The sequence below is a fragment of the Coffea eugenioides genome, chromosome 8 (genome assembly GCF_003713205.1).
Source record: "Coffea eugenioides isolate CCC68of chromosome 8, Ceug_1.0, whole genome shotgun sequence".
NCBI lineage: Eukaryota > Viridiplantae > Streptophyta > Magnoliopsida > Gentianales > Rubiaceae > Coffea > Coffea eugenioides.
Window position 1 is genome coordinate 1466504 of NC_040042.1, and position 24966 is coordinate 1491469.

The 24966-nt window shown below is 35.6% G+C and overlaps 4 protein-coding genes across 4 annotated transcripts; 3 read left to right on the forward strand and 1 right to left on the reverse strand.

Moving 5' to 3' along the window:
- The first annotated feature begins 156 nt into the window (after nt 1-156).
- LOC113779721 (PHD finger protein ALFIN-LIKE 4-like) lies at nt 157-4171 on the forward strand. The gene is made up of 5 exons (XM_027325419.1): nt 157-419; nt 604-636; nt 2129-2357; nt 3104-3236; nt 3672-4171. Exons 1-5 carry the CDS (start codon nt 323-325, stop codon nt 3933-3935), a joined length of 756 nt encoding a protein of 251 aa, XP_027181220.1. The 5' UTR covers nt 157-322; the 3' UTR covers nt 3936-4171.
- A 2828-nt stretch (nt 4172-6999) lies between these two features.
- Nucleotides 7000-8970, reverse strand: LOC113781342 (solute carrier family 25 member 44-like). The gene has a single exon (XM_027327260.1). It carries the CDS (start codon nt 8231-8233, stop codon nt 7205-7207), a length of 1029 nt encoding a protein of 342 aa, XP_027183061.1. The 5' UTR covers nt 8234-8970; the 3' UTR covers nt 7000-7204.
- Nucleotides 8971-16778: 7808 nt separating this feature from the next.
- Nucleotides 16779-18583, forward strand: LOC113781547 (ankyrin repeat-containing protein At5g02620-like). The gene is made up of 2 exons (XM_027327504.1): nt 16779-17243; nt 17468-18583. The coding sequence occupies exons 1-2, from the start codon at nt 16779-16781 to the stop codon at nt 18257-18259; spliced, it is 1257 nt and encodes a 418-aa protein (XP_027183305.1). The 3' UTR covers nt 18260-18583.
- A 2276-nt stretch (nt 18584-20859) lies between these two features.
- LOC113781134 (ankyrin repeat-containing protein BDA1-like) lies at nt 20860-22999 on the forward strand. Its single transcript, XM_027326998.1, has 2 exons — nt 20860-21546; nt 21772-22999. The coding sequence occupies exons 1-2, from the start codon at nt 20860-20862 to the stop codon at nt 22549-22551; spliced, it is 1467 nt and encodes a 488-aa protein (XP_027182799.1). The 3' UTR covers nt 22552-22999.
- Nucleotides 23000-24966: the final 1967 nt, after the last annotated feature.

Here is a 24966-nt window from a genome sequence, read left to right on the forward strand (position 1 = left end):
GCTATTTTTAGCCGGAGAAATGAGCAATCAAATCAACCTAATTTTCAGTTTTCAAGTCCACTGATGCCCCTTGTCATTTTAACTGCAGTTAAAAAAGATAAACAAGGTGAAGGTGGTAAAAGGGTCGCCCCAATTCCCCCCCCCCCCCCTCTCTCTCTGTCTCTCTCTCTCTAAAACTAGTACTACGTCTCTTTACTCTCTCTCTCTTTCAAACAAACTTCACTCAATCCATATTCTCAGAGTTTCTCTGTCTCCCTATTTTACTAAACACTAATTGTTCAAAGTAGTGGTAATTGAATTGAATTGAATTTTGAGTTAAGATATGGATGCTAATCCCCAATACGGTCCGAGGACCGTGGAAGAGGTTTTTAGGGATTTCAAGGGTCGAAGAGCTGGCTTAATTAAGGCACTCACTTCTGGTAAAATGTTTCAGAAAACGATTAGCGTAATTTTTTCTATTTGGTTTGAATTGTCAGTTGTTAGTGATGGCATATGCTTTTGAATTTTCATTTTGGTCAGTTTTCTGTGTTTATTTGATTTTTTTCTTTCTGGGGTTTTGCCAATTGTCGTGATTCTTAAATGGGTTATGCTTTTTGTTTGCAGATGTTGAACGGTTCTATCAGCAATGCGACCCTGGTATATTTTTCTTCTTTTTTTTTCTGCGCACCTTTTCTTCTGGCTGGAAAATGTCTTTTTTTTTGGCGAAGTATTTTATTTTTGTGGCTGAATGAATTTTGGGTTTTTCCCCGTCTATTTGAAATTTATCTTCTAGTGAATTTTCGGAGTTATTTATTATTCTTTTGCTGCAAATTTGGTTGATTATTTGAGTGCATGTATGCATGAATTTTTTTTGCCTGGACTGAGGACCAACATTTAATTGCAGCTGTGTGTGTGAAACAGTGAAAATTGTCTAACCTTTTAGCGCCTCTTTTCTGCTTGTAAGATTGATGCATCATGTTCCCATTTCATTTTTACGAGTCCTTTGTCAATTCCACAGTGGTTTCAAATTTTGAATGTTATGAATTGTTGGAGTACATGCCTTTGCTTCGTAGTTCGTTTGAGTTGTTTGCTACTTTTTAATCGTAAATTAAATGTTTGTTTCATACACAGAAAAAAGAACTTTACCATGATTTACTCATGTATGCTTAATGCTTACCTTATACTTGTTTGTGTACCATATATACATCTGTGTAGAGGGGGAAAGAGAAGGTGAGCTCATATGATTGGAGAGTTCCTGAGCAATTATTTGCTTGCGGGATTCTTCAATACATATTGGATTTGACTTGTTCTGGTCTCAAGCTTAATCTCTATGTATGAGTTTGTGGTCCAGGAAAATAGAGAAGAGTTGTCTATGAATGGCCAGACAATCTCTTTAGCATACTCCATCGGTGGATATTTTAATTTTAAGTGCAGATTGATTTCATTGAAACTCTATTCAGGATCTGTTTAGGTAGGTGGAAGAAGTGCTTGAAGCTATCATATGTGATACTTTGTGTCTACCTGGTTATATACCCTCTCTAGCAACCTTTTCTATGCCTTTTTGTTTTTGCTTTGAACTCCAAACTTCCATTTGTTCTTGAGATAGACATTATTAGAGAAAATTTAACCTCTTCACATGCTTTTCTTTGTAAAGTGCTTCATGAATACAAAAACATCTTTAATGAAGGATGTTAGATTTGCCTTTACAAACTAATAGTTTCACTTATAACTGTTTACAAATAACTTGCATACGTACCCTTTCAGGCACTGAGCCTTCTCAGAAAATGATAAGTACTTCTGCTCTTTACTAGTTTTTCATGTCTGACTTTCTTTATTATCATTTGCATTTTCTTCTTTTCTGTACTTTATTTGCTTCTTTTTGCTCCCTCCCTTTTACTTTAATCATTTACTTTCTTCCATGATTTTTGTTTTTCAAGTCTTTAAATTTCGCTTTTTGTTACTCTGATTGAAATGTGCTGTTTGTTATTGCAGTTTCTGTCTTTCTTTGTACTTTGATTATCAAGAGTTATGTGTAGATCTGGATTTGCACTATTTTAGGTAGCCTCACATTCTGGATTTAACAACTAAAAGACTGCATTCAGTTTAAGAACATAATAAGGTTCTTCTTTCTATTGTGTATGAACTGCAGATAAGGAAAATCTTTGCCTTTATGGACTTCCTGACGAGCAGTGGGAGGTTAATTTACCTGCTGAAGAGGTGCCTCCAGAGCTTCCAGAGCCTGCTCTTGGTATTAACTTTGCTCGAGATGGCATGCAAGAGAAGGACTGGCTTTCCCTGGTTGCTGTGCACAGCGATGCATGGTTACTTGCTGTTGCTTTCTATTTTGGTGCTAGATTTGGATTTGACAAAGCTGATAGGTAACTAATCCTCACAATATTGGTTTAGGTTTCCTTGATGAGATTTTTGCAACTGGTTCTGTGCTTGAAGTAGTATTAATTTACAATAACATGGAAAATGACATTATCTTCTTGTGTTAAGTGAGTCGATGCTATTGTACATGTATGGATAGAAGTGTGTTGACTCGTGTGCGACCATGCATTTCGTTGTTCCTTGGATTTGTTATATGATGATTTTGCATTGCAACTTAGCACTTTTCTGCCCAGTAAATTTTGTGCCTGGCTATGCTCTCTGCTTTCGCCTACTTGTTAATACTGGTGCATCAGAATGAATACATGCTTCAATTTGGTTAATGGATGAAGTTTGATACTCATGATTTTTATGGCAATTATAATTTTGTAAATCTGCAAATTTCATATTTCTGTGATGTCTAAAATGAGTGTCATTTTTCTAATATCCCCAATTTATGTTCAAGTTTGGAGAGCATTAGTTCACCTGTAAATCAAGAATCCCCTTTTTATTTAGATGCGGTTGTCTATGATTTGCTCAATTGTCTCTTCAAAAGCTTGCTTCATTGAAGGAAAAGGCAAAATACTAGGTTAACATTAATTGTTATGAAAATATTATTCTTTTGATTTTTTTCCCCTCTAAGACATCCGAATGTAAAAGTTTTCTTTTTTTTTTTTTCTCATTTTTGTTGTACTCTTGTGTTTGAAGATCTTATTATCCATTGGTTAATATCATTGTTTGTGTCTTTGTAATGCAGGAAACGACTTTTCAATATGATAAATGATCTGCCAACCGTATTTGAAGTCGTAACTGGGTCAGCCAAGAAACAATCCAAGGAGAAGTCATCAGTCTCAAATCACAGTAGCAACAAATCCAAGACAAACTCTACGGTACCAGAGCTTCCCAAAATCTTTTCTGATATGTTTACTCTGTACTATAGATTAAAGCTGCTCGGAGATGCGTGGTTAGTGGTGGTTTTTATTCGTCAGATAATTAATGGAGTGGGGATACTGACAGGAAGTTACAGATTTCTGGCAACTGGTCTTTAATTTATCTTGAATGCAGATCAACAGAAAATTAATGTTGTTGCTAAAAAAAAAAGCATCATACCTGTTTACGTTTCATGGCCAGTTTCTTTCTTTGGGTGGTCATCTTGATGGTTTTTATGTTACCATTGAATTGTTATGCACGGCAGAATTGAAATGAGAACAGAAACCTAACTTTGAGGAGTTTTGAACTGTAGAGAAAGCCTAACGTGAATTTTTTGATATGTCTCATTTTCCTCAGGTTTAGTAGTTTAATTTGAAGTTTCTTTCTTGAAACAGCGTGGCTCTGATACCCAAGGCAAGTATTCAAGAGGGGTACTGAAAGGTGAGGAGGAGGATGGTCTTGATGAGGAAGATGAGGATCATGGCGATACCTTATGTGGTGCATGTGGTGAGAACTATGGAGCAGACGAATTCTGGATTTGCTGTGACATCTGTGAGAAATGGTTCCATGGGAAGTGTGTTAAGATCACCCCTGCTAGGGCTGAGCACATCAAGCAATACAAGTGCCCATCTTGTAGCAACAAAAGGGCACGCCCTTGACCTTAGAAGGTTATATGTGCCTTAGTAGTCTTGAAGTTGAGTTGCTAATTGTCTGGTGTAGGTCAAGTACTTGTGTCAGCAGTGGATATATGTTGCTGTTTCTAAAATTTTCTGGCGTATTATGTGTAGGATTTAAGGCTACATCAATTGTTTAGTTGCAAACTGGATTTGATTGTTCAATTTGAAATAGTTTATGTTCGCCTTTTCTTAAATTGAATGCATGTGACCTCCTGTCATATGGTGGACGGACTCTATGCTTTGCTTGTTTGATTACATGCTGGACACTTGCTTTCCATTGCTTGTTTATAATTGCATTTGTGCAAGATCTTAGTGTAACTGAATCCTCAGCTATTAGACTCAGTCACAAGTTGCTTACGATGCCACGTACAAGATGAGGAAACCTTGTTGGCTTTTCTAAACCATTAACTTTGCTGGTACATCCCGCAGTTTACCAAAATCTCTTGTGAATTAGTTTGAGCTTCAATGATGTCAACCAATTAATATGATTGTAGCCTTTCTGCATTTCCTGAAAATCATTCATGTTTATCTTTACGTGCAAGTATTATGTGCCCCGAGGTATATATTCTGTATTCCGGTCCAGCAATGATTGGATTTATGAAGGGTGTTGTAAAAACTTTCAGTAAATAACTTAGGTGCATAATGGCCACTCGAAAATTACTCTCCTACCCAGCCTTTTTACACTTCTGTTGATAATGAAGGGATTGTTCAACCTTTCATCTTTGTAGAGTTCTTTTCTCGCTTCCCATTATACTAATAGAGCAATAGAATTGAAAGATCCCCAAGTTGCTGCCATAGAAAAAATAAAAAGTAAAATAAAGATAGAGAAAGATACCCGATGGCTATTGAGAAAAATTGTAACCCAAAAAAGATAGTAGATGGGGGTAACGCTGAATCAAGTATATCGTGAATTATTCGATCAACAGATTGATTTAAATTCATTTTGATCGAGCTCGAGTTACTCGAAATTACTATCAAGTCATTTCCGAGTTTACGGATTAGGTACTTGAGAGCTCAATCGAGTACTGCATTAAAGAATTAAATACACACACACATGATGACTAATACAAGCCATTAAATAATTAAGTACACACACACGAAATGACTAATACAAGCTTAGCATTATTCAAGCTAATATTCGAGTTTGAGTCAAGTTTTTGGCATCGATAAGGTTTAGCATTATTTTCAAGCCTTATCAAATCGAACTCAAATGTTTCTACAAATTCCTCTTTTGAGCTCAAATGGCACTCGTGCACTTTGAGTTCAACTTGAATATGATGCTGCTCGAGCTGAACTCTGCTCAATAGCACCCTTATCGTAGGCAAGGCAACATGGAGTCCTAAATGTAAAGTGAAAGAACCCTTTTTTTTCTTGGGGTGTCGTGGGTGGTCCTAGGCCGTGGTATTGTCGGAAGAGTGACAGGATAGCGAAGGTATTGAATTGCTCAAACTGGAATCGGATAAGGTGGTCCATGTTTTACTCATTGATATGGCAAGTGGGCAATGCATATTGCATATGGACTGTACTTTTTTTTTTTTTGGGTTTTTGCCATTTCGGAACAGGGAAATTCCAAGGGATTCTCACGTCAGTGTCCTTGCTTTTCTCGTTTCCCGGCTGTCGTTTTGCGCAGAAGAACTGGGCCGTTCTTTCTGCTTTTGCCTTGCCGCCCCCTGCTGTCGCATTTACGATGACTGTAACTCCAAATCCTACAATGACAGAGTTTTACAACTTTACTTATGTTAACCCTCGCTATACTACAATTGAATGTCCCTAACCAATTAAGAACTACACTATGCTTTACAATGTTACAAAAAATACAAAAGGAATAATTCGAGGCAGCAAAAAAAAAAAACCACCAAGTGATAAACTGTAAAATCACTGGGCTTAACTCAGTGGCCGCCAGGGAGGGACTTAAGTCCCTCCTTGGACTGTAAATTCAAAGGTGGTGTCATAGCATTCCCTTGATCTAGTCAAGTCTGCATACTTGTTGGACTCTCTCTCCTTCATAGATTAGGATAGAATGTGTTATACAATTGTTATCGTTGTAAAAAAAAAAATAAAAAAGATAAACTGTAAATTTCACATATGATAAATGATAAATCCCCTCAAATAATAATCGTAATATTTCTGCTCACTTTAGTTAAACCACTAGATAGCATCTGCAACTTTAACTTGGTAGAAATGGTGATTATCTTTGTCTGTTTGTTTCTTAATTTTACATGTTTTTTTCTTTTGGGGTTTAACCATTCCTTGTTAAGAATTTTACTTGTAAGAAATGTTGTAAAAGGTGCCCAAGTGGTAAGTGAAAATGAACACCGTATCATCGTTGTATCAAAGCCAAGTGCAGACAGGACGAATGCATCATGAAAGTGCTCAAATAGAACCTGATTTCGTAATTAATGCCACCTCGGACAAGTAATTCGGTTGTTCATCTGATTCCTCAATTGAAATTTGAGCACCATAATGTTGAAAAGGGTTAAATATATTAAGCCATCACGATCTCCATTCTTGTCTAATTGATTATTCATTCACTTTAATGGAAAAGAACTCTTCAAAAGTCCTTAACATCTATCGACAGTTTGGACGATCAGGAGACACATTAACGAGGAAGTTTTTGACTTCTCAGCACCCTTTTGGACAAATTTGTGCATGGGGGGAGACCAGCAAATGGCTACAGAAGTTAGCCTTCAATTTTGTCTTTTCAATTAATTGAAGGGCAGAATCAAACCAACCGCTAGGAAAAGGGAGTTTTCCTACCAATCAATGGCAATGGAAAAAGCCAGCCAAAAGCCAACCTCAATCCTGTTTGTCCTGTGAAAGACAGATACAAACTCTTGCACGGAGACTAAAGACATGATAACAGCAAGTGCTGCTAATAGTCGATTCAAATCCTCACCAATTGAGTACTGATTTTTGGTGATTGGGATCTTAAACCCTGAAGATCAAGATTCACAAGAATCAGAACTGCCATCCTTGATAACTTCTGCACAAGCTAGCTAGGGAGTTTCTAGATTGAATAATGATTTGGCTACTAGAGATATATAGGTTGAAGGGAACATTAAACATCTTCATTGCTAAAACCTTGAAAAGGGTTGTTACATTTTTACACATTTACATTGAGATTCCATTTTGCAGACCAAAATGGCCCAAGGGAAGTATTACTTTTGCCTAACTAAACGTAGGGGTCCAGAAACGGCATAAAAGAACCCCCTAAACAAGTCTGCTCAATGATGATCATGCAGCACAACTCATCAAGCAAAGCTGTCTTGATTTTTAGTCGATAGCCGCTTGAGAAACTCGTAAGTGGTGATCATGGTCGTCGCAGACATAGACATTGAAGCCCATCTTGGACCCAACCCTCTGTAGCAAGCACTAAATCCACCTTCTTTCACCAAGTTCCTCACAGTTTGTAGAATCGTAGGCGGGCTACGCCCACTTCCTTCACCATCCAAAACTTGCATTCTAGTCTTGATCGTATCAAGTGGCATTGTAACCAATGCAGAAACCCCACTAGCCATAGCAGCACTTATCCCCTGAATGGCCACCACCGCCTTTCCGTCCGGCCTATACCCATTCTCATCTTTCTTGCAACCATAACCACCAACGCAGCCCCAGATCGTCCGGTGCACAACAGAGTAAGAACCCCACCATACAGCATTGGAAGGGGCGTAAGTCAGTATCGAAATCCCAAATCCCCTATACAATCCTCTAATTCCATCCGAGTACACTATCTTCCTAAATGCATCGATCCCACCACTGTAACTCTTCAGAGCAACAGCATTGCCCGAACGACCATTAGAACAACAGCTTCCTTGAACCATTAGTCTCTGACTCACAACATCAACCGGCGTCCAAACCAACTGTGCAGCCATGGCTGCACTTAGGCCAGCTGCAGCATTAGCAACAGCGGAAGCATAAGCCTCAGACAATCCCAATTGAACAGTGGCAGAACCCACATTGCTCTTAGTCATCTCAAGGGCTCCCATGTAAAGGGCACGCGCAGGGATGGTCCCCATAAGGGAAGTCCCGAATCCGCTATAAAACCCTCTCAATCCCTCGTTTCTTAGTATGGATGCTGCCATTTTAAGACAAGGGGTTCCATTCAACATCACTTGCTGCCTGGTTTTTAACACCACGACAGGGTAAAGCGTGGCTGAAACACCGGAAAACAACGCCGCGCCGAGGAAGAAGAACTTAGATTTATCAAGCATCTCCCAATCTATATCGGCAGGAAGATGGATTTCTGATGCTGAATCTTCCTCGGCGGCTCCCAAGCTCATTTTCGCCACTTTCTTCAGTTCAGCGAAATCAGTCCACGTATCTACCTAAATGTGTTCCAAATCTAACAATCTCAATTCTAATATTAACAAATATCTACACGAATTGCCCCAATATTTACGAAAAAAGAAAAGAAAAGAAATGTCTAGAACCCACTAAAAATTCAAAACCAAAACAAAAAATAAAACCCCTCTTCCTGATTTTTGGAGTGGTCAAATGGTGGGTCTAGCTCAAATCTTCCAAAAAGAGAATTTATCAAAAAAGGAACAAAAAAAAGACACGGCTTTTCTTCTTTCAACAGCACAAATGTTAGCTCCTAGTATAAAACCATCTGTACAGATATATATACGCGTGAGGGGATGCTGTGGGCTACTTTTTGCGTTTGCGCAAACAGATTTGGGAACGAAAGTGGGTTAGCGCATACAGATCAAACATTTCCTCACCCAACAATCCAACCAGACCATTGAAAGAAAAAACTAAGAAATCCCGCAGGCGAGGTGCGGAACTGTTCTAGCCACAAAAGAAACAGGTTAAATAGTTAGATATATGCGATTGAATGAGCTGAAAGCAGGTGAGGGAAAGATCTGAAGCTTTTGGGAGCAAAATCAAGAAACGAAGGAGAAGCAGATAAGAAGATGATTGGCATCGGAGATGATGGGGTTGGAGATATAAAAAGGAAGGAAGGAAGAGGGAAAGAGTGACGAAGTGAAAACGGAAAGGAAAGGTGGCGGAGATGCGAGAGCTGGGCTGAGGCTTGAGGGTTTTGCGGATCAAGATAGGATGGACACGTGTCAGTTAGCTTTTCGAGAACCTTTTTCGGGGTCTTTGATCGGACCGAGACGAAAAGTGGCCGAATTTGGGTGTACTAATTGCTGGGGCGTGGTTTCGTTAGTTAGAGCAGAGGCCGTCGATTCGAAATAAAATCTGTGGGCAATGGGACCAATGGGCTCATCATTTCCTTCCTTATGGGCGTCCAGGTGCTCTGATCCATCTTCATTTACTCACTCGTAGTAAATAATTAAATAAATCAACAAAATTATTTTTTTTTCCCAACTTTTTCATTCAGTTTGGTTATCAAGAGTCTTCGAATTAAGCTCGATTCGAGTTAAAAAATTTGAGTTCAAGCTCATCAAGTTCGAGGTTGAGTTCGATTTTGTTTTGCATTATTTGAGCTCGTGCTCATCAACCCCAAATCAAACTTAAATTGAGTTCAATCGAGTTTAATCGAATTTAAGAATATAAATTTATATAATTTTAAATAATTGACAAAATAGGCATTCATACTAATAAAAAAATTAGAAAGAAAAAAGATATACGCGAAGCTCAATTAAGCTCGACAAACTTTCGAGTTTTACATATTTAACTCAAACTCGACTCATTAAGTAGGTCGAATTTAGTTAACACAAGTTCAAGTTCCAGTTTTAACTGAGCAACCTTGCAAGTTACTTGATTAAATTCGACTCGTTTGCACCCCTAAATAGAACCCTCGTTAAAAGGGATTTGAATTTATTAGTTTTTTTTCTAAATGTATAGCTAATTTTTAAAATATTGCAATAAAAGGCATGCAATAATTGAGATTGTGTGTATTCACATGCTAAGTTTTATGGATTTGATACATCTTGGTTTTTGGTATGAAAGAATGCTAATGCTTAAATAAAACTTATTTGCATTTTTCCTTATCTGTAGTCCAAATTTTCCCCATTTGGTATTTTTTTTTTCCCTTCTTGCTTTGTTCTTAATCGTGATAGGATATCCTTACCTATATACTGTCAAATCCTTACCATATCTTGAGTACTTCTTGCTGTCCAGACGATCACTTATTTTAAACATTTTATTACTGTAAGATGAATACCGCACTTATTTTTGATGTTCTTTATTTGACGAAAAGCTTTTATTTAAGATGGTGAAAGTTGAAAATTGCAGGCAACAACAGATAAATGATCTTGAGGTTCCCAAGAAGAAGCTAGAGGAAATTACTCACACCTCCACAATCACTTGTAAATTAACCCGGAAATAATCCATTGCAAGAGATTTGTCATCCCATTTGTCCATATTGGCTTCTGTTTATGTTTGAGAAAACAGAGTCCACGTTCATTGTTGGCTCCCCCATGATTCCAGGGAAAAAGGAATCTGGCAGAGACGATAGTTGACACCCATTACTCGCATTATTTGTTTCTGGGTTTTTCTGACGGTGTCCCGTGAGCGACATCCAAACATTTCATTCAATTTATTATGTATATATATATAAATTAATAATAATTATTTTTTTGACATTTATATAATTTTTCTAATTAATTCCTTTGCATTTATATGTTTATTATTTTTTTTTTATATTTTTAAAAATATAATATTTGAAATATATCTTAATGAGTGTCCTATCCATAAGCACCCGTTAGGCTGACCATTTGTTTATTTTTTTTTCCTGCAAAAACCCACATTACTCTTATCTCGATTTGGGCAGCCATGATGAAACCTTTGTGGGATAAGGCCTAATGGAACTACTTTTGGGAGTTTACACTACAACTTATTTTCACTTTAGTTTAACCAAATGCCGATGGTCATGTAGCTAATGACAAAGATGGAAATGAATTAAGCATTGTTGGGCCATTGCACTTGCAGGATTATTATATGTTTGATAAAGCACAATATAGAGGGCTCATTATAGGAACTTGAAGCATTGTTGGCTGGATTTTGACCACTTAATGGGAGAGGCAAGCTCACAAAATGACAGCAAACCTTTTCTTAAGTTTGTCATAATGACTTCGATATCTAATGTTAGTTATTTCTTGGTAAAGTAACTTTTCTGGTCTACAATGACCTCCACTATCCATATTATGTTTTTTTGGTAAAAAAAAATAGTTTGGGTGGAATCACCACGAGTTAGGGTATGCTTCTAGCATTATAAGTCACTTATAGAGATTCTTACAGATCGCTTATCAGTACATTTCTCGCATTAACAATAGGATTCGCAAACACGACCTTTTGTGAAAAAATGACTATTTTTATTAACTGAACCAACTTGTGTTGGCCTATCCATAGTCGCATTCGGTAAAGAATAAAGATACTTTTGGGAGTGTGTAAGACATTTGCTGCATTAGTGGTTAGGTAGAGTTAAATCACCAGACGTAATTTTTGAAACTAGGAACAACATAAAATGAATTGGGATGGGAATTAGGTTAGTTTTCAATCAAATATGATCAAACATTTTTTTTTTTTTGTTGGTATTGGAGGATTCTTTTCCTCTTTTGGCATCATTTGAATGTGAAAAAAATTGTGAATTTGGTGTATGGTAAATCAGTCAGTGTTGTCATTATCAAACTTAGATTATTTTATCCTACAGTCTTGCAAGATTACTTGCTCGAGCGGGAGACTAAAACTTGATTGAGCAACTCTACGGGCTACGGGTGTGATTCTATGTCAATGGCAATAATTTGAGCATCTATTTTCATTAAGAGCACTATATTTAGCCCAAAAGGATGTTTCTGCGGATTAACCCCCACGAACAGGATTCTGTTTGACCCGTTAGATTCTGGGCCACAGTCCTTCCATCCAACCTAAATAAAACTTGGCGTGCATTGATACTCAAATGCACAGGGATGGCAATAAGGGTGGTGGTTGGCGAGAAGTGGGGCAGGAGGTAGGGAACTTACCCTCGCCCCGTATATCACCAATATTTTAATATAATACAATATATATATTTTTGTATGTATAATATATGAAATAAATATTATATTATTATTATTATTATTATTTAAATATATTGTATGAAATAAGTAACATGTTAAGGGACTCTCGGAGAGAGGCCTAAACGAGAGTCTTCCTGGCAATAAGGGCGGTGGTTGACGAGAGGTGGGGCAGGAGGTAGGGAACTTACCCTCGCCCAACATATCACCTATATTTTAATATAATACAATATATATATGTATATTTTTATATGTATAATATATGAAATAAATGTTATGTTATTATTATTATTATTTAAATATATTGTATGAAATAAGTAACATGTTATGTTAATTATAATGGAATGACGTATAATTTTTTTTATAAAAACTTCAAAAGAATGATTGATAAAATTATTATTAGATCTATATTGATTGAAAAGGTTAAATCAAACAAAAACAATAATAATGATAGTGGGCCGGGGCAGGTGGACCCATGGAACTAGTGGGGTTGGACAAGGACAGAGGCGGGGCAAACTTTTGTATAAGGGATAATATCAGAAACCTCCCCTGAGGTTTCTTGAAATATCACTAAGCTCCCCTCACATTTTGGAAATCTCTTTTACCACCCCTCAAGTGATTGTGGGGTCAGAAGTAGCTAGTTGACTTCATCAGTTGCCAATAATACCCTTGTTTCTGCTGTTACCTTATTCAGCTTATAAAAGGAAAAAAATTTAAAGTAAAGAAATTAAAACAATTAAATATTTTACGCTTAAAGCTTTTTGGGGACATTTTACTCTCAAACATTCAATTTATAATAAATATATAAATGTTTTTAAGTAAAATTCAAAAAGTGTTACTGTAATTTCTTACGAAAAAAAACTAGTAGGTTATTTATTTAATATAAATTAAATATTTTTTAAAAAAGAAATATCCCATAAAGTACCAATTCTTTATGGCTTTTCTCTATTACATGAACCAAGTATCAGGTTTTAATGGGCATTTTATTCTGAATCATTTAAGTTATGTTAAATATATAAATATTTGCAAATAAAATTCAAAAGTCATTACACAAATATTTTTACAGAAATAGCAGTAACCTCCCTTAAATATAAATGAAGTATTTGAAAGTAAAAAAAAATTGTCCATAACATACCAGTTCTTTACGAGTTTCTTCCATTATATGAATAAAGTACTAGCTATTTATGAGCATTTTACTTTAAATCATTTAATTTATATTAAATACATAAATGTTTATAAGTGAAATTCAAAAAGTGTTACACTAATATTATTACGAAAGGAAAACTAGTACGGGTGAATTTAGTAGGCATTTAATCATATAATTTATTAAATACTGTAAGAGTGATATACTAATATTTTTACGAAAGGAAACTAGTAGGTTTTGTATTTAACATAAATTAAATACGTGAAAGTAAAAAAAAAAAAAGAAATTGCCCATAATATATCAGCTCTTTATAGGTTTTCTCTATTACACGAACAAAGTAATAGCTATTTATGAGTATTTTATTCTGAATCATTTAATTTATATTAAATATACAAATGGTTGTAAGTAAAATTCAAAAAATATTACGCTCATATTTTTACGAAAGGGAAACTGATAGGTTTTGTATTTAATATAAATTAATTATGTGAAAGTAATACTCGTAGGTAATTTAATTAGTTTAATTAGTTACTTAATTAAATGCATCCATTTCATAAACCCTAAAGGATGAGTTTAATTAGTTTAATTGTATGAGTGTCCTCATTAAAGGATGAACTAGCCATTTCTTTGCCCAGTTACCTCTCCATTTGCGCAGCTATTTCAAGCGGTAGTTTCACCTTTTAAAGGAGAAACTGGAAGCACTCAAAGTAGTCGTCGCATGTCCAACGGTCAGTGCTCATGCCAGAAAAATACTCTCCAATTCACATTTTCCACCTACTGCAACTTTCTTATGTCACTGTATCAGTCAACCTAAGGGTATGAAGGGAACTAAAATACTCTCCCTCCTCCAAAATGCATTTTCTATTGTTACTTTTGCTTAGAGGGGCTGACATTGTTAAGAAAATGTCAATTCAAAGGGTGGTAAGAGAGATTTCCAAAATGTGGGGGGAGCTTAGTGATATTTTAAGAAACCTCAGGGGAGGTTTCTGATATTATCCCTTTGTATAATGGGGTTCCGCCCCAAAACCGCTTCGTTGAGATCCCTACAAATGTGCTTTGTTTCTGACGCAGATGGGAAGAGATCTCCTTTCGTGCTGGTACATGGTTAAGACTTTGGTGCAGTTATATTATTATTATATTAGAAAAAGATACTATAAAATATAATTATCACTAAGTGAGTTAATGTACGTTTAATGTAAGGGATAATATCACAAACCTCCCCTAAGGTTTTTAATAATTACAGAGCACTCTCATCAGATTTTGAAAATTACATATACCTTCCCTTCTTTTACTGTTTGGTAATAATATAGGTCCAACAAGAAAGATTTTCTCACAAAAATTCAAATTGCCCTTTTGTACAGAAATAAGAAAGAAAAATATAGTATATACAATCATTTTCTTCCACACCTTGCACAAATCAACAAGCCTAATTCTTAACAATTATCCAATCATAAGTTTTAAAATCAAATAACCATTCAAAAGATCCCAATTTGCATGTACAATATCAATACTTGCCATCCAAATAAAAAAGAAGAAAACACACACAACCTCCATTGACAACTAATTTTATACCTCAAAATTAAATATTAATGCTCAAATACCTTTTCGATACAACTTAATCTGACTTATAACTCTTGTAGCCTTAAAAATATTAATATCTCAAAAGTAGAGAATAAATTCTACCTTCACAATAAAATAATAATAATAAATTTCCAATCTAATTAAAATAAATTCTTATGTAATTATTGACATTTTATATAAATTTTTTTGTCAACAAACAAATTATGACAAATTTCACATCTTTTATGCTTTTTCCTATTTTAATCATCAATATCATTATTTATTTCTCTATCACTACGAGTCTCTTCATTTTCTTCTAGTTTGACACATAATCTACTCCCTCTATTGATTTTGTAATTTCAATTTGCTAGTATCCACAAAATTGAAGATGATAAAAAGAGGTTATATTAACTAGAAAAGAAAGGGGGGAAAATAGACAAGAGATGGAAAAATAGATTTTTTTTATTTTGTAAATTTATTGTCTTAAATTTAAAATTGTCTATCAAGTGGAGGGCATTATAGGTATTTTACTATGTCAAAAGAGGTAAGTGTAATTTTTTAAACCTGAGAGGAGTCGGGTGAAATTGTCAGAAACCTCAAGGGAGGTTTCTAAAATTATCCCTTAATGTAATTTGGTTATACACAAAATTTAATTTGTTTACAAAAACTCCCTAGTGTATATTAAATTCTAAAAGGAACAAACAACAAGCGTATCAACCCCAATTGCAAAAGGCAAACTCATGGATTGAGGTTAATTAAGTGCAACGGACAACATAAATGGTTAAATACCATTTCTTTTAGGGTTACTTTTGACATTATCATGAAAGAGTATTGAACCACCAGAACCACCATGCATTCGTATGAATTTAGAACAATTCTTATATAGAGGCATATTGATGAGAGGTAAGGTTTGAATCCTTGAGACCTCTCATCCCACAATTAACGTGGTGGCCAACTCATCCAGAGGAAGTTGGTTTGTTACGTAATCAAATACCCAAATATGCCACTCTATCTTTTTGGTGATAGACTACCAAATGCCAAGCTGATCCGGCAATCACATAAAACACAACTTAATTAAACAAATAATTTCAGGTCAATAGTTTTTGGCATATTCCATCTACAATATGATACTGGATTCATTTTTTAGCCTCTTATCTTCATGTTAGTAATGCCAAGTGCCCTCATCATCAAGTCTAACACTTTGAACAATTCCATTCAAAATTAAAGAATTGTCAACCAGTACGTTGGAATTATTCAACTATAAACTTCCCTGCACCAAACCAAGCCTGGAATAAAATTATACTTATGCACTTCAGATTCCAGAGAAGAAGTCAAAAACCTGTAGTTTTTGTTCAATTTTTTGGGTTTAGTAAGAATTTTTTACTTGAAGGCAAGCCTGGTGAAGGAACTATACTTGATTAATCACTTTTATCAGCTTATTTTCTCCTTTGCTGTCTTATTCCGTCATCAGGGTCTCAAAATGTTCAGTTCTCCGAGGACTAGGTTCACCATTAAGAATTCGCTATATACATGCATGCATCCATGCATGTATGCACGCGCGCACACACACACGCACATATATATATATATATATATATATATATAGAGAGAGAGGGGGGGGGGGGGGGAGAGAGAGAGACAAACACACACCTCTGTGGCTAAATGAACATGCGAGAAGACATAGAAATCAAATCGATGCTGACTCAAGAAGGTATATGTAGTTCAGTACTTATTCCTGGTCTTGGTCAATTGTTATCAAGATTTTCTTGGTAACTTCCACCTTAATATAATTGTACGACAATTGAATAAAGCTTCTGATTTCCGTTGCAGAGCTTATGCATGCTCACTTTCCCAGAGATTTTTAATGCGTTTTCTGTCCCTCTCCCCAGAAAGTCTCACCCTCATATGGACCTGAAATCCTCTGAGGCTGCTTTTAGGTAACATCCTAGCTATTTCATAGAAAAAAACTCTTTGGTCAATTGGGTGTTTTTTAATTTTTTGGGAAAATAGACTGTGTCAAACCAAATACAAGTACTCCTGTGCAACGCAAAACATGAAAGCCTTTTACCGAGTTTTGAAGTCAACCAGCAGCTACTCCATATGCATTTCATGAGCTACCAAATCTGTTTTACTTCAGAGAGCTAGCTAGGTGAGGCAGAAATAATGGAGAAAAGGCTCTATGATGTCGCTGCGGACGGTGACGTTTCCACTTTTGTTCATTTGCTTCAAGAAGATCCACTTCTTCTTGATAAAGTAAGTTTGAATTGCCAGGATAAGAATCCTCTGCACATAGCAGCAATGCTGGGGCATGTAGCTTTTGTACAAGCAATCTTAGGAGTTAATTCTGATATGTGCTTGGTTCCTGATCGATTTGGGAGAAACCCACTACACATTGCAGCCATCAAAGGCAGATTGGCGGTATTGCAAGAGCTAATTCATGCTAGGCCCCTAGCAGCTCGAGAAAAAACAGAAGGTGGAGGCAACATTTTGCACTTGTGCGTCAAGTACAATCAGCTGGGGGCTTTGCAGATTCTAGTCCAGACTATAAGAGATCATGAGTTTCTGAATGCCAAAAACGATGATGGCATGACCATTTTGCATCTGGCAGTTTGTGACAAGCAAAATGAGGTACCTCTGTTCTTATTTATTGTTTTTATAGAACTGGCTCCCATAGGATGAAATGTTTAGATGAAACCCTTGATTTTACGATATAGATTAAAACTTTGGTAAAATACTTCCATCTCGAGGAAGTGTTGGGTGGAGAGTTGGAGACAGCTCGTGTGAAACTGAAAAGATCAAGTCTAGTTTTTCAGTATTGCTTCTAATTGACTTGAAATGGAAATGAATTGCAGACCATCAAATACTTGCTACGGAACAAGGTAGTAGATGTGAACACGAAAACTGCAAATGGGAACACTGCTTTAGACCTTGTTCAGGGAGACATTTACTCAGAAATTGCGCGATCTCTTGAAGACGCTGGAGCCAAAAGAGCCAAGGACATATCTCCCTCTGCTACTGCGGGAAATGACGGGCATGAAAATAATTCACACAGCCAGCCTTCACCGGGCGGGGATTGGCTAGCAAGGAAAAGGGATGCACTAATGGTGGTGGCCTCACTTATTGCAACAATGGCATTTCAAGCTGGGGTGAATCCGGCTGGAGGCGTTTGGCAAGATGACAAAACAGATTATCCAAATCCACACAACGCGGGAGAAGCTGTGATGGCACACAGCCATCCAAAATACTACAAAAACTTCATCCGGGTTAATACAGTAGCCTTTGTTTCATCTCTGAGCACGATCATGTTTCTCATCAGTGGTTTGCCCTTCAGGAGGAAGTTCTTCATGTGGTGTTTAATGGTGATCATGTGGTTGACAATTTCAGCAATTGCTTTAACTTATGGCATCTCGATCGTGATTGTAACGCCAAAAGACTATAGAAAACAATTGAGCCATGTCATCGAGACTGCTGTCACAGTGTGGTGCGGTGTGATGGCGCTCCTGCTGCTGGGGAACACGATTCGGTTGATTAACAGGTGGTTCAAAGGTCGTGGTAACAATGTGAATCGAAGAATTAAACGTGGGATTGATTCTTCAGTTCAATCGCAAAGCAATGATAAGAATGAGGGTCTTCAAATGTGTTGATACTACTTTGTTGATCGAGTAATGTTGCTTGGATTCCAACTCAAAGCAAGAAGAGTCTGTGTATTTTCAAATCCTCATCCAAATCCACTCTCCTGTCAGGATGACTTAGAAAGTTTACAAATAACGAATTTTCAATCCAGTCGATTTGGGTATCATTTCGAATCCTTTCTTTTACATCTCTTAGTCTCTCCCTTTGAGTAATGCATCTTGTTTCTGTAAGTAGTGAAGAATGGATAGCATGCAATGACCATAGTATTTGATTTGACTTTGTATTGTTGAGTGTGGTTTTAGACCTCACCTGCACATGCTAGTTGTGATAGTATTGGGTTCTAGAAATTGTTTATGTCGTTTAAAATACTGAATTTGAAATAGTCAATTGTCATGTGTAATCTGAATTATCTTTAAATTTATGGAGAAATTATCTTATAAAGTTAGTTAAACAAATTAGTTGAGTGAATATTTATTGGCAAACATTGTGTGAAATTGCCATATGTATCAATATATTATTTAATCTATATTTACCAAACTAAGTTACTTGACATAGTTAAAAAGAACATAACTCAAATGAATACTTTTTCTTGTATTTATGCTCTCTTGTATTTATCCTCACTTATATTTACAGACACTTTTTCTTGTATACAAATATTATCCTCTCTTGTATTGATATACTTTTTCTTTTTAATTTTATCAAATTAAAAATGTAATACATGAACCATATCTTAACGAGTGCCTCGCGTTGGTTGGACAAACCCTTAACAACTTTCTATATACACTAGCATTTTACCCGTACATTAGCATGGATTATTTGTTGTTTTGGTTACTTATGAATCTTCGCAAGACATGAATAATTCACCAATGAGATCTTATATATTGATTCATATTTATTTCAAAAAATATTGTATTCCAAATGTCCAACTGTCAATTTTTAAAAACTTTTTTATGTAAATTTATTATAACGTGATAGTATTCATTATATCTTAGGATGCATAACAGGTGTTCTTTAAAATGGTCATCAAACTTTATAACGAATATACACCTACCTATTAGTTTTTATTTAAAGACAAAAAAAATGCAACAATCAATTTTATAAAGAATGAATTTTCAATTTCTAGCAATATTATAATATTAATATTACCAATGTAACAATTAAATTCACACTAAGAAAAGTTACTATATATGGATAGAAAAGTAATTCAAATTTATAGAAACAGATGTAAGTTGCTAGAAGAGAGTGTGATACAAAAGTAAATAAAACCAAGTATTCATTAGCCCTTTAATTCTTTTCAATTAAACATGCCACATAGGAGAGAGAAAATAATCATATACATACACATATATAAAATAGATTCTACCTATCATATTATAATGAGCAAATCGTATATACATTGATGGTGTATACACTATCACGGTTGGATATACGACACAGATGCAAAATTTGAGTTTTAAATTCAAATTCGGATTATGTGTCATGTATTAAATGATGAAAGTGTATACATTGTCAGTGTATATAAGATTAATCTTATTATAATTGCCAACTAAACAGCGTAACTAAATTAATACAAATTTCAAATGAATTCATTTCAAATCATTCATAAAATCCAAATTCATTTATCGCAATAGGACGACAAAATTGAATATATGTTCATTTAAACATGATTATATGGGTGTATTATGAGTTCTTAGATAAGATTGTCAACCTGACTAGTCTCATTTGAGTTCAGCTCGAAAATTGGGGATTGTGCCTTATGTTTAATTAGACTGGATACAGTTTGGGCCTAAATATTAGGCCGATTGAAAGCGAGCTAAGGTTGAATCTTATTAAACTCAATCCAATTGTAGCCTGGTCCAAGTAATTATATATATTTAAGTATATAAAATACATAATAATAATATATGTAATCTATAACTATGCATATTATAACTTACAAAAATTATTAGTTTAAAGAGAATCATATAGTAATACACAAATATTAAACCACATGTAGTTATGCATTAATGGTGAATTTCGATTGAATCCGAGCTAAGTCTAAAACTCTAACAATTTTGTAAGTCGAGTACGGGCATCATAAATTTATAATGATGAACTCAACCCCTAAGCTCAAAAGTTCCAAGCTCTATTTCTTTTGTGAGCTGAGTTGAACTTGCTAAACTCCCGCTCATTAAGTCCGATTGATCGACTAAGAAGGATTGATTTCACACGGTGCGTTCACAAGCCGTGACTTTCACAAGACTTTTTGAGAAAATCAGTAGCGTTCCCATTGCAGAGCAATAGTTGAGCAAGAGTTGAGAAATTCAATCTCCATTTCGTCACGCGTCCTGGTCTAAGCCTCTCTCAAGGTTTACCAAACTGCGTGTTAACCTATCTAGTCATCATCACAAACTAAAATGATTCTGAGTAGAAAGTGGAAACCTCCTGCTTTTTATTTTACAGATTGCTAATTCGTCGTCACTTTCGAAGACACTTCTCTGAGGCTGCCTTGTAAGTTACTACAATCTCCTAGATGTTTGCTGGTGGTAAATAAAATAGTGTGTCCGCGTCTGGTGTGACATTCCACTATGGCATTTTCTTCTTTCTGCTCAATGACTCTGTCAATGCACAAATGGAAAAGAATAGTAAAAGACTTCTTGAGAAGTCAAGTAAACGAGCCGAGCAGCAAATACCTTCCACCATAGATAAATCTGTCTTGAATGGCAATAAGGGAACCCAATTTGAGAGGCTTAGACAGAAAAGTAGGGAGGGAGAAATTCAGAAAAGGCTTAGACAGGAAACTAGAGAGGAAGAGATGGGGGAAAGGCTTAATGATGCTGCAGTTAAGGGTGATGCTGAAACCCATCTGTGTGATGCTGCATTTAAGGGTGATGCTGCAACCCTTCAGCGGCTAATTGGAGAAGATCAACTTCTTCTTGATAAAGTTAGTTTGAATTGCCAGGATAAGAATCCGCTGCACATAGCAGCAATGCTGGGGCATGTAGCTTTTGTACAAGCAATCTTGGGAGTTAATTCTGATATGTGCTTGGTTCCTGATCGATTTGGGAGAAACCCTCTACACATTGCAGCCATCAAAGGCAGATTGGCGGTATTGCAAGAGCTAATTCATGCTAGACCCCTGGCAGCGCGAGAAAAAACAGAAGGCGGAGGCAACATTTTGCACTTGTGCGTCAAGTACAATCAGCTGGGGGCTTTGCAGTTTCTAGTCCAGACTATAAGAGATCATGAGTTTCTGAATGCCAAGAACGATGATGGCATGAGCATTCTGCATCTGGCCGTTTGTGACAAGCAAAATGAGGTACCTCTGTTCTTATTTATTGTTTTTATAGAACTGGCTCCCCATAGTATGAAATGTTTAGATGAAACCCTTGATTTTACGATATAGATTAAAACTTTGCTAAAATACTACTATCTCGAGGAAGTGTTGGGTGGAGAGTTGGAGACAGCTAGTGTGAAACTGAAAAGATCAAGTTTAGTTATTCAGTATTGCTTCTAATCGACTTGAAATGGAAATGAATTGCAGACCATCAAATACTTGCTACGGAACAAGGTAGTAGACGTGAACACGAAAACTGCAAATGGGAACACTGCTTTAGACCTTATTCATGGAGACATTAACTCAGAAATTGCACGATCTCTTGAAGACGCTGGAGCCAAAAGAGCCAAGGACATATCTCCCTCTGCTACTGCGGGAAATGACTGGCAAGAAAATAAATCACACAGCCAGCCTTCACAGGGCGGGGATTGGCTAGCAAGGACAAGGAATGCCCTAATGGTTGTGGCCTCACTTATTGCGACAATGGCATTTCAAGCTGGGGTGAATCCGGCTGGAGGCGTTTGGCAAGATGACAAAACAGATTATCCAAATCCACACAACGCGGGAGAAGCTGTGATGGCACACAGCCATCCAAAATACTACAAAAACTTCATCCGGGTTAATACAGTAGCCTTTGTTTCATCTCTGAGCACAATCATGTTTCTCATCAGTGGTTTGCCCTTCAGGAGGAAGTTCTTCATGTGGTGTTTAATGGTGATCATGTGGTTGACCATTTCAGCAATTGCTTTAACTTATGGCATCTCGATCGTGATTGTAACGCCAAAAGACTATAGAAAACAATTGAGCCATGTCATCGAGACTGCTGTCACAGTGTGGTGCGGTGTGATGGCACTCTTGCTGTTGGGGAACACGATTCGGTTGATTAACAGGTGGTTCAAAACTCGTGGTAACAATGTGGATCCAAGAATTAAACGTGCAGTTCAATCGCAAAGCAATGATAAGAATGAGGGTCTTCAAATGTGTTGATACTACTTTGTGGTAGAAATTGACATATCAAAGCTAGCCAAGTGATACTCTTCCATCGGCCAGTTGATTGAGTAATGCTGCTTGGATTCCAACTCAAAACAAGAAGAGTCTGTGTATTGATGGATTTGGCTGGACTTGGTTTCAAATCCTCACCCAAATCCACTCTACTAAGTGTTGGATTTGAAATCCTTAAAAAGTTGTTGGATTAGGGTATCATTTCGAATCCTTTCTTTTACATCTCTTAGTCTCTCCCTTTGAGTAATGCATCTTGTTTCTGTAAGTAGTGAAGAATGGATAGCATGCAATGACCATAGTATTTGATTTAACTTTGTATTGTTAGAGTGTGGTTTTAGACCTCACCTGCATATGCTGGTTGTGATAGTATTGGGTTCTAGAAATTGTTTATGTCATTTAAAATAGTGAATTTGAAATAGTCAATTGCCATGTGTAATCTGAATTATCTTTAAATTTATGGAGAAATTATCTTATAAAGTTAGTTAAACAAATTAGTTGAGTGAATATTTATTGGCAAACATTGTGTGACATTGCTATATGTATCAATATATTATTTAATCTATATTTACCAAACTAAGTTACTTGACATAGTTAAAAAGAACATAACTCAAATGAATAGATAAATGTTGTTCGAAGAAAAATTTTCACTTGTTTAGTTAGTTAAGGGAAGACTTGACTACAAAATAGGTAAAGCCCGTTATTAAGCAATTGAGTTACTAAACCTCTTCAATTATGGTACATAGGAGAGATAAATCACTTAATCGAAAACCAAATTCTTAATTTGATTTTTTTTAACAAGCGCTCAATAGGCACTCGTTAAGGCACTTAAACCACACACAACCTTCCATGTGAATCTGCACGTTAACAAATATTATCCTCTCTTATATTTATATACTTTTTCTTTTTAATTTTATCAAATAAAAAATGTAATACATGAACCACATCTTAACGAGTGCCCGGCGCTGGTTGGACAAAACCTTAACGACTTTCTATATACACTAGTATTTTGCCCGTACATTAGCATGGATTATTTGTTGTTTTGGTTACTTATGAATCTTAGCAAGACATGAATAATTCACTAATTGTATCTTATTTATTGATTCATATTTATTTCAAAAAATATTGTATTCCAAATGTCCAACTGTCAATTTTTAAAAACTTTTTTATGTAAATTTATTATAACGTGATAGTATTCATTATATCTTAGGATGCATAACAGGTGTTCTTTAAAATGGTCATCAAACTTTAAATTGAGTATACACCTACAATTACCTATTAGTTTTTAGTTAAAGAAAAAAAAATGCAACAATCAATTTTATCAAAAATGAATTTTCAATTTCTAGCAATATTATAATATTAATATTACCAATGTAACAATTAAATTCGCACTAAGAAAAGTTACTATATATGGATAGAAAAAGTAGTTCAAATTTATTGAAACAGATGTAAGTTGTTAGAAGAGAGTGTGATACACAAGTAAATAAAAACCAAGTATTCATTAGCCCTTTAATTCTTTTTTTTTTTTGTAACCCGGAACATACTCCGACTCGAACCCTTAGGACTCGAGTCGGCACACCAAACCGGAGGAGTACACCACAGCCCCATGCAGCGATCTCAGGCGAGTCACGACGGTTCAAATTCAAGGTAAGATTAGAACTTAGGACCACAAGAGTCCTGAAGAGCCCGCTTACCATTGGACCACCCCCGCGAGAGCTAGCCCTTTAATTTTCTTCAATTAAGCATGCCACAAAAGAGAGAGAAAATAAGCATATACATACACATATAAAATAGATTCTACCTATCATATTATAATGAGTAAATCTTATATACACTGACGGTGTATACACTATTACAGTTGGATATACGACACATATGCAAAATTTGAGTTTGAAATTTAAATTCGAATTATATGTCATGTATTTAATGGTGAAAGTGTATACACTGTCAGTGTATAGAAGATTAATCCTATTATAATTGCCAACTAAACAGTGTAACTGAATTAATACAAATTTCAAATGAATTCATTTCCAATAATTCATAAAATCCAAATTCATTTATTGCAACAGGAAGATAAACTGAATATATGTTCATTTAAACATGATTATATGGGTGTAGTATGAGCTCTTAGATAAGACTGTCAATCTGACTAGTCTCCTTTGAGTTCAGCTTGAAAATTGAGGATTGTGCCTTATATTTTAACTAGACTGGATATAGTTTGGACCTAAATATTAGGCCGATTGAAAGCGAGCTAACCTTGAACCTTATTAAACTCAATCCAATTATAGCCTGGTCCAAGTAATTATATATATTTAAGTATATAAAATACATAATAATAATGTATGTAATCTATAATTATGCATATTATGTCTTAAAAAATTATTAGTCTAAAGAGAATCATAT